Source organism: Echinops telfairi, unplaced genomic scaffold, assembly GCF_000313985.2.
Source record: "Echinops telfairi isolate 266 unplaced genomic scaffold, ASM31398v2 ScPeMD7_7410;HRSCAF=8448, whole genome shotgun sequence".
Taxonomy (NCBI): domain Eukaryota; kingdom Metazoa; phylum Chordata; class Mammalia; order Afrosoricida; family Tenrecidae; genus Echinops; species Echinops telfairi.
The window spans coordinates 25,979,170-25,989,386 of NW_022111310.1; the positions used below are offsets into that span (position 1 = coordinate 25,979,170).

General features: G+C 47.4%; 1 protein-coding gene across 1 annotated transcript in view; it reads right to left on the reverse strand.

Annotated features, from left to right (window-relative positions):
* Nucleotides 1–8,127: 8,127 nt before the first annotated feature.
* STOM (stomatin) overlaps nt 8,128–10,217 on the reverse strand; it is a 37,066-nt gene continuing 34,976 nt past the window's right edge. The window contains exon 7 of the mRNA XM_004718073.3: nt 8,128–8,974. Within this exon, the coding sequence (XP_004718130.3) occupies nt 8,780–8,974 (195 nt within the window). The 3' untranslated portion in view covers nt 8,128–8,779. The remainder of the gene's footprint in view (nt 8,975–10,217) is intronic.

Here is a 10,217-nt window from a genome sequence, read left to right on the forward strand (position 1 = left end):
GGAACCGGAGCCCACCTGAGGTGGAGTCATTGACTGGGAAGTTGTGAGATACTTGGCAACAGTACAGCGTTCCTGAGCATGCTGTGATCAAAACGTCGCTAAAAATCAAACACAGAATGAACCTGAGGGATTTCACTTGCCCAGGTTGCATCTTGAGGCTTAACCGTTCGAAACGGTATCATCAGAGTTAGATGATGTGCTTCGAAATACCCAGGGCATCGTTCACCTCATTCAAAGTCACATGTGACTTGTATGCTTATAGGCCCAGGGTCACCTGAAATCTTCTCGGGTGAAAAGGGTTCGCGTCGAGAACGTGGGAGAAGCCCTGGGCTAGACTGCCTGCCATTCAGGGAGGCTCAGGAAACTTGTCAGGGAGTCTGAGCCCAGCTCGGAGGATTCTTGAGTAAAAGGCGGAGTCAGCCCAGCAAGGAGCAGGTGTGCCTGCATCCTCCCGCTCTACTCAGTCTTTGGTGGTGCGGCTTTGGACACCTGTGGGATGGACTTCCAGGCCAGCTGGAGCCCTTAGTTCATGGTAGGCTTTGTACAGAGAATCCACACGGTTCGTTCTCCGAGCCTCCATCCTCACAGACACCTGCCCACGCCTTCCTACAGGTTCCCAGCACTTCTCTGCTTCCTCAAAGCTATTGGCTACATCTTGACTGCTGCAGCGGTCATCACAAGAGCTGTCCTTGTGTTCTCTCAAAGTTCACAGTTCAAGGAACCTGCTAGGCATCAGACCCCATTCGCTTCCCTCCATCCTTCTGGTCCCATCTGACCTGGTATCCTGTCTCTACTTTGTTCCACGCCACCCGCCCCTTCGCCTCACTCAAGGCAGGGAGGGAAAGGTCCCCGTGTAAATAACCCGGAGAACAAAAACTAGCCACGAGGGTTTCTGTGGTCGGAAGGTGTGTGTGTGTTGACACGGTTGTTTCCACAGCTACTGATCTCCTGAAGCACCCAGGGAGCTCTTTAAAAGTATGGTTTCCCTAGGGGGCCTGCCTCCAGAGATGCTGACTCATCCAAGACGCAGTGGAGAAGGAATTTTCCAGGTGAAGAGTGTGTGTAGGGGCTGGGGGCGTCCTTGTAGGCAGCGCAGCAGGCAGGAATATATGAGGGAGAAGTGTGCTCAAGAAGCAACAGGGTCCCAGCGGGGCTGAAGCACAGGGCAGGAGTGCTGTCTGGGAACAGGGAAGCAGGCAGGGATTAGTTCATCAAGGCTTTCCACGCCCTGCTAAGGGGTTTGGCTTGATCCAGTAATATTTGATCTTCTGATCTCAAAGGACTGCTTGCCAAAGCCATCAACCTGACCTAAGTACAGTCCTGGAACAAAAGTAGCATTTACCACACAGAGCACCTTCAAGGCCAAGGCAGTTGATGTCCTGGAAGCCTGCGGGAGGCTGAATTGCAGGTGGACCTGCCTGGGACCAGCTGTGGGCATGACCTCAGAGAGCCCTGCCCTGCCCTGGAAAAGAAAACTGCACCGAGGAAGCGAGCTGCTCGGGTTCTAGTTTTCTCTAAAAGGCAAACTAGTTAACCAGGAACACGACCACTCGATGCACCAATTTCCTTTTCCCAACAATTCTGGAGAGACCTTGGACTTTATCACCTCCTGGAATGGAGAAAGCGTCATAAAATAGCAGGTCAGCTGCCACAGAGATGGGCCCAGACTTGGACCTTGTGTCCGATCTGGACGGCTCTGCTCAGTTCACCGGAGGCTCGCTGTGCACTTCTTTTGTGCCAAGCAGGGTGTAAGGCACTAGGGATATAACACGTTGTGAAAGATTTCTCTAAGCCTCACTTTCTCCACTTTCTCCACTTGCAAAAGGGTACTATTGTACCTAACAGGACAAAACAAAATATAATGGAGAAAAGTGGGGCTTGGCATTTTCCCCCCCATAAAGGCCAACAATCGGAAGCCGAGACATCCTTCGATAAATCCAATAAACACACGGTTCTCCTGCACATCCCCACAGTGTGTTCTTCCTCAGTGAGAAGAAGTGAGCTACCAATCTACCAGAGACATTGTTCTTGTTGTTCAGTGTCATTGAGGTAGCTCTAGCTGCAAGCCACACCGTGGACAACAGTGAAACGCTGGCCGGCCCTGCAGCCGCCCCAGGGTGCCCTCTGAGCCTGTTGCTGCAGTCACTGTCCACTCACCTTGCTGAAGGCAGTCCCCCTTTTCACGCATGCTCTACTCAGCATCGTGTCCTTGGCCAGACGCTGGTCTCTTCTGATCCCACGTCCACAGGACATGAGCTGAAGTCTTGTCATGCTCACGTTCAAGGAGAAGTCTGACTACACCTGTTGCAAGGTAGAGCCGCCTGTGCCTCTGGCAGTTCATGGTGCATCAGTAGCCTTCAGTGCCATCGGGGCGTCATCCTACGCTACCTCTTGAAATGGTTGGAGGCTGACTATTTCCTTTTTGGCAAAAGGATGCTGTGTACTCCTTCCATCACATTTTGGCACTTCCTGCACCATTCAACATTTTGCCCAGGTGTCCCACATGTGGCCTGCCGAGGACATTTATCTGCCCGCTGGGTGTTTTCGCCCCGTTTGTTTTTTTACTTCAAAATGAGATATGTGCAGTGTGCATAGGAATTTGTTCATAGTTGTTTTTAAAAACTATAGTCCGGTCCTTGAGGGACAGTGAACTGACCCCCTGTTTAAAAAGCTTGAGGACCCCTGGTTTTGCCCATAGAATCCTTCAATGTAAGCCCCTCAAGGCTTGGCCTTTTCCTTCCGCCCTTTCGGCTTGAGAAATGCAGAGCGCGTGCTTTCCCTCTGGTTTTTCAAACTCCGGGGGCGGACACATTTTACTATAATATTTTCCTTTGTCTTTAAAGCCACTCTTTGAAACCTCCTGTGCACCTCTTTTCCTCCACTCACTTTAGCTCCTCTGTCATTAACAAGTTTAAATGCTCACGGCTTAGTGAAAGAGTCTGAGAAAGTAACACGCTGCATTAGGCCCACTGTATGGCATTCTGGAAATGGGGAAAAATTAAATGAAAGAGACAGTAAAACGATCTACCAGGAGTCCAGAGTGGGTGTGGGCAGGGCATACATAGATGGAGCATGGGGCATTTTTAGGACAGCAAAACAACTATTCTATGTGATATGGTAACAGTGGACACATGACATTACACACTTATCAAAACCTATAGGGCTCACATCACAGAGCAAATCCTACTGGAGAGATAGCACAGGTGGGGGAGGAGATGTGTGGGTACTCTGAATTGGGGGCCCAGTTTTCCTATAAACCTAAAGTTGTTCTAAACATTAACTTAAAAAGTGGAAGTTTGCTATAGAACCTCGGTTGAACATTCAGCTCCACCACGTATTAGCAGTGTGATCTCATTGCACCCTTTCTGGTTTTCTGAGCTACAAATGGGAATACATAGTGCCTGTCCACCTGTAATTTTTATGAGGCTACAGAAGATCATGCAGGTACATGCTTATTAACACAATAAATAGCTGGACAATAAGAAGTGCTCAGAAATGGTTAAAAAAGAAACCGTTTTAAATCCATTTAAAGAGCCCAGCACATGGCAGAAGAACCTTGGTGGTGCAGGTGTTAAAGCACTTGGCTGTTGATGGATCCTCTGAAGGGGGTCCCATAAAGACGCCCCGCCGGGAAAACCGTGCGCAGCAGCCCCGCTCTATCTTCCAGGGTCTCTCGGTGTGAGTCAGAGTCGACCTGTTGGCAGCGGGCAGGGTTTATTTTGAGCACTTGGCTGGAAGTGTAAGCTCCTTAAGACGAATCAGCCCTTTGGGCTCAAAAGGGCAGCATTTGCGCAAGGACAAAGTTCAGAAGGGTTGGGAACGAAGGGATGGAGACGGGAGACACGAGGAGGAAGTGCCATCAGGGGTGTCAGGGCGAGGAGATGGCGGTGAATGCGGTGAAGCAGACGGTGTATGGAAACCCGATCGGAGCTGCAAATAGAAAACAAAAGCACCTGGTCTCGCAGAGGAAAGGGGTGAGGCTATTTCAACACTCCTAGTGTCGAAAGAGTCATGATTAAAAACGATCACTTAGCGCGCTACGAAAAGACCTAGATAATTAAGACGTATCCATACTTCATTTCTCTGAAATGCCACCTGCTGGATTTGTAATCCATCCACTGCTCAATAAGTGGACGTCCGGAGAGCTGAAGGGGACTTTGGTTTTTTGCTCCCTGTCGCTGTCCCAGGGGAAGGTCCTGTGTACCAGCTGGGCGGTCAATGTCAAAAGCAGAGGGAGGGTGTGGTGTTGTAACATTACGGAGTTGCCGGTTTTCCAACGGTCAACTTCTACCCCAAAGTCAGTCCTAGAGCTAATTTCACAATTTGGCCCCCGAGAAGGATAGGTGATATCCTTACGAACCAGCGAGGTGTCAATTTCCACCCCACCTCCTGTGCTTACTCAGTTTTCAGAGCCTTGTCAGTGGTCTCAAGCTTCTTTCTCATCCCTCTTCTGACTGTAGGGTAGATTGAAAAGGATGGCATTTGATTAGCAACGTGGATCCTCTAGAGAAAGCCTGTGGTAGTTACATGATCTGGTGTCAACTTGGGACTATTAAGAGTGAATGGGGTGGAGTTTAGACTGTCAAACAGGTCCCAGCTGGATGACCTCATTTGGGAGGGGCAAAATGAGATAAATAGCTCACTCAAGGCCAGATACATGCTCCCTCCCTGCAAGACATTCCTGTTGACAAGCCACATGGGGCTATGCTGATGGCAGCCAGAGCTTTGGAGCTTCGTTTTTTGGATAGGTACGGTGGGGTCAGCATCCCTTCTGCTGTAGGCAGATTTGTATGTGCAAGCCGCTATCTTTAATTTTCCACGACCAAGAAAGTTCCTTAGCTCCCAACATCTTCTCAAAAGCTCTGAGACCCAACAGTGCCATCTGCCCTCATCTTTGCAGGTCAGGGCAAAGGAGGGCCAGGAAGTCCTCCGATGTGACTTCTCTAAGGTCACGGTACAAGTTCAATGGGGAAGTGGGAAACACACTTCACACTACGGTCTGTAGAATTCTGAGGTGCTTTGGTAATTTCATAAATACTTGATTGAAGTTCCATTGATGAAAGTGCTGACGAAAATCACAGACGGACACTTAGAAACAAAATGGAGACACCACATGAATGCAGAGCCTCCTGTCTCATATTTTAGAAACTCCAATTAAAAATATATATTTTCATTTTTTCAAAACAGCCTTCTTGTTCCCATCAACTACCTTTATATTTACTAACTTATAAATTTCACTTGGGGAATTTCTGCTGGTCGAAGACCGGTGAGGAGTTTCTTTGGGGGGAAAGAAAAGGAGTCAGCTACTAAAAAAAGGTTTGAAAAGCATTGGTGAGTGAGAAGGGTGTTGGGTTCCCGATCTCCCAGCAGTGACCCGAGGCTAGCAGGACCTGGCATTGTCCGGAGCACAATGGAGAACAAACTTGAGGGCGATGGATTTGAACTTCTTATTGTAGTTTGTATTGTGATTACGGGGCAGATTCGTGTTCTAGTGAACAGCGTAGACATACGTTGTTTCAGGACATTGGCTGCAGTCCCCACAATGAAGTGAGTGCTCATCTCACTTCCTGGGTTTCCCGTTTCCACTTGCCCTTCTCCCCTCTGACATGTTTTTTGTTTCCTGAGTCAGTTGATTATACTGAGGAATATGTGCCTCCCTGCTGTTTTTCTTCTCGAGCTGATAGGCCTACTTTAAAGGGCTCCGGACAACCCTTCAGAATCGTGTTGTGGCTACACACACCCATCTACTCCCTTCGCTTGCGCTGAACTTTGGCCTAGCTCACATGGCTCACAGGGAACGTTAGGGCCTGCTTGTGCATGGGTACAAAGTTCCACTAGTCCAATGAACACGGATAGTTTTGAAAAAGCTGTGATCGACATATCAAAGGAGTGGTGGTGGGGTGTGTACAGAGGCAGTGGTGGCAGCCAGTGCACACGCAAAGACACTTTCAGACACCTTAGAAGTCTTTAGCCTCAGACAAATCTGGGCTTGAAGCCCAGATCTGCTTTTTACCATCCATGTGACTTGGAACAAGCTTTAACCTTTGAGCCTTGGTATCTGCGTCTGTATGAGGAAGATCAAACCATCTGTCTTTGCCAAGCTGTTTTAAAGATCAAGTGACTGACTGACTGTGCAAGGGCTTGAGCACAAGGCTAGGTGCTCCACAAATGGTAAGCCTTCATTCAGGATGGCTGTCAGAGGCTGAATGTTACAGGTAACACCTGTTTTTGCTTTATAGCACTGTTTTCACGACTGAAAAGTAGAGGGCTGTTGTGGGGTGCCATTGAGATGATTCTAATTCATAGCATCCCTGTGGGACAGGGAGGTGTGCGTGACTCTGCTCTCCAGAAGAAGGGAAGCCGGGAGAAGCTTCCAGGGCATAAGGATCTTGAGCTCCCCTGGGAAAGTGCACGGGCAGGTGCACCAGAGGCAGCTTGGACGTGGGAGATGTCAGATGGGGGACTGTAGCCTCGTCCCTTCCTCCAGACCCAGAGAAGACACAAAGGACCAGGGGAAAGGATGTGCCACTTGGGAAAGACGAAGTCCACACACACTCCATGTAGGCAGGCACAGATTCGCACCCAAAGACAGTTCGTGAAAGTACATACTTTATTATTTCACACCTGCCGTTGGAAAGGGAGGCCACTTGGAAAAAAAACTGCAGCACTAACACTCTCATTCTGTGCTTCCTTCCTCCCAAGACATTTCATTCCAATTTGGGGGTTCTGGGTTCCCAAGGCAAGAAGACGAAGGTGGCATGGTATCTGGAAATACCGAGACTCGAGGAACTCTTGTCTGAGAAGAGACTTTCTAGGAGCGGATGGGATTGTTTACTGATCCCCAGTATGGTGAGGCACCTCACCAAACAGAGAAAACCAGCACTTAACGTTTAAAATGCAACGGCAACTTGAGCTCTCAAAGTGTTCCCTTACTTCCAATCGCCTCGGGTAGGAATCTGGATACAGGAAGAGAGCAGCTAAGCTTACCCAAACTAAGCCTCTGTGGGGTGTGGGGAAGGAGACACTCCTGGGCTGGAGTCGACAGAGTGACCCAGCTAAGGACAGATGGGGAGGGTGGCTCTGGGTAAGAAAGGTACTATTCTTAGACTTCTCTAGGTAGATGTTACAAATGCCACCACCAGTCAGCCTCCCGACAGGCATGTGCAACATGGAAGGGCCTTCCCTTTACTGCAGGTTGAGAAACTGAGATCCACAGAAGTTGACCACTTCTTCCTCTCTCAGGAGAGAGACAAAGGCTCTCCAGGCCAACAGACTGGTATTTGAAAGAGAAAATCTATCAGTCTAGATAAGCCCAAATTCACTGCCATCAGATGGATTCTGACACATGGCAGCCCGACAGGCCAGAGTAGGGCTGCCCCGTGGGTTTAGGAGACTGCAACTCTTTGCAAGACTGAAGAGCCTCGTTTTTCTCCTGTAGCGTGGCTGGTGGTTTCGAAGGCGGCCCTTATGGTTAGCAACCCATCACACAACCCACGAAGCCACCAGGGCTCCTGCTAGGTAGAGATCCTAAACTTGACAGCATCAACCCAAGCTCATTAGATGTTATGGGTTCAATATATGGGGAATTACTTCTGATACTTAATGAATGAATTAGTAAGCAAGGTATAATAGTTGATAGCATGCAGACAGTAAGTAAAATATAATGTTTTTCTGAGGATATCAAAAAGCAAATTCATTCTTGTTATTCCAATGGGTATACAAACAATCACTTATAGAAATTTGAGAAATGTTTAATTTTTGGAAAACCCGAACTATTTAAAACGTGATTGTGAGACTAGGCAAAAGTCAGAAACCAGTACATTGGGAACAAGTGTGCAGCTGGCCTGAAAGGCAGACACCATAGAGGAATCATTTACTCATTAAGAAGGTGAAAAAAAGTTTAAAAAAAAGAAAAAAAAAAACCCAAAAAACTTTTAAAAAAGTCCTTTCTATTAGCAGACATGAAGGGCTTCGAAAGGTTCCAACCAAACCCACTGGTGTGGAGCTGATTGCAATCCATCGAGAGCCCTCAGGGCCGAGTCGAACTACTCTTGTGGGTTCTGAGGCTGTAAATTTTTTTGAGAACAGAAAGCCTCACCTTTCTCCTGGGCAGCAGCTGGTGGATTCGAACTGCTGACCTTGCAATTAGCAGCTTAACTCATAACCTGCTAGGCCACCAGGGTTGTGTGTGTGTGTGTGTGTAAGAGTGAAGATTATTTTGTAGCATGAGCTGGATTCAAAAAGTAAACAGACAGGAAGGACAATTCCTTCAAGTAAGGCTGCCTGGCGGTAAGGCACAGAGGGCTATGAGCAGCTGGTTGGTGCAGAAGGCGGCGGTAGTCTGCAGAGCCCTGCTCCAGCTGGGGGTGTCAGGTGGCGATGAGAGCAAGTGTTTCGGGCCTATGGCCTGGCTGCTGGTCAAGGTGCACAATGACTTATGAAAGGCAAAGGAAGAGGATTTGATCTAGCAGCTAGTGAGCTAAAAATAAGAATTTGAAAATATTTTAAAGAGTAAGAGATGTTTTATATATATATCATATATATCTCAATATATCAGCAATCTGTTTCTCTCGCCGTATTTACAAGCTAAACATTCGTTCACCTGTTTTTAGGATCACTATACATTCTAAGAACAACAAACTCAGCGTATGGAAAAGGGAAGGGAGGGAGAACATTTAAGTTTCTCAGCCCTGCTCTCCTTCTGCGTTAAAGGCTAATTTGGTCCCCTACTTCATCCTTTGCAGGGGAGAGAGCACATTGGTGCCTTAGCCTATGTGGCTCAGTGTTTTGCCCCCATGATGCCTTGCAACATATCTATGGGCAGAGGGAAGACGATGGTGGAGTTTTTCTCAGCAGCGATGGTGGTCAGTGTCTGGAGGTACCGGAGCTGAAGGGCTGCAGGAGACTCCGTGATGACAATAGAGGCTTCTTTCAGAGCTCTGGACGCATTCATTTCTCCCTCGGCAGCAATCACCTGTGAGAGGACAGTGCGAGAGAGAAGTCAACTGGAGAAGGCAGCAGGTGGACGTGCGGCAAGCAATCTTCAAACTGGAGTTTGCACGCATGCATCCAACTCCTTTTGGAAGTCTGGCGGATTTCCAGTTCTTCGATTTGCAGAGAAAAGAATGAGGACCACAAGGAACGAAAGATTACAGGATGATTTTTTTTTCTGAGCACTGACTCAGAGTGTTAAGAATTGCAAGGTATTGCTTTAACCAAACCTTCCATTTCCACCTATTTTTATATGGAGACAGGGTTTCTTTGTCCTTGTATCTAAAGTAGGAACGAATTGGGTGCTGAGGTCTGCCCCATTCCAGCAATAAATCATAGCCATCCACAAGTACATGAACGAATACCTCATTCAGCTCACTAAGGGAAGCAGCTTTAGTAAAATGACATTTCTTATACAGGAGAAATTGTGAAGTATTTAGATAAAAAATAAGCAACCAAGCCCAACCCATCACAACCCTACAGGCCAGAGTGAAACGGCCTCCCAGCGTGTCCAAGACTGATTGTTACAGAAGCAGACTGCCACACCTTTTCCCCTCAGAGCGGCTGGTGGGTGTGAACCACCAACCTTTCCGTTCACATGGCAATACCACGGCTCCGATTTATAGTCATAAGAAAATATTCCACACGAATTTTATTTTATTTCTTTCTGAAATGAATTTTAAATGATGTAGCAAATGTGGTGCTGTGGGCAATAAAGAATTCATAACAAAATATGTTAGATAAAACTTCTGATCGTTAAAGATCTCATCGGGGGAGGGAGCGGGGAAAAGGAGCAGCTGATACCAAGGGCTCAAGTAGAAAGATAATGTTTTGAGAGTGATGATGCCAACAAACGTACAAATGTGCGTGACACAAAGGATTGGATGGATGGATTGTGATAAGAGTTGTATGAGCCCCAAATAAAATGATTAAAAAAAGACCTCATCCATATATTTGTCAATGAACGATTAAATCCTTGTTACTGAGATTTACTAGGTACATGTAACATACGTGTGACTCTCAGAAGGCAGGCACGGGCAGGGAAGAACACACAAGAAGGAAATGGGAATGGTGCTGCTGTACTGTGAATTCAATGACATGAAGCAAAATGTGTTTGGATTGCTGAATGGAAACCAGTTTGCTCTGCAAACCTTCACTCAAGTCACAGTAAGCAGTAAAAAAAGAAAGCCTTAAAAATCAGTGCTTTATGGAAGAAGCACATCAGC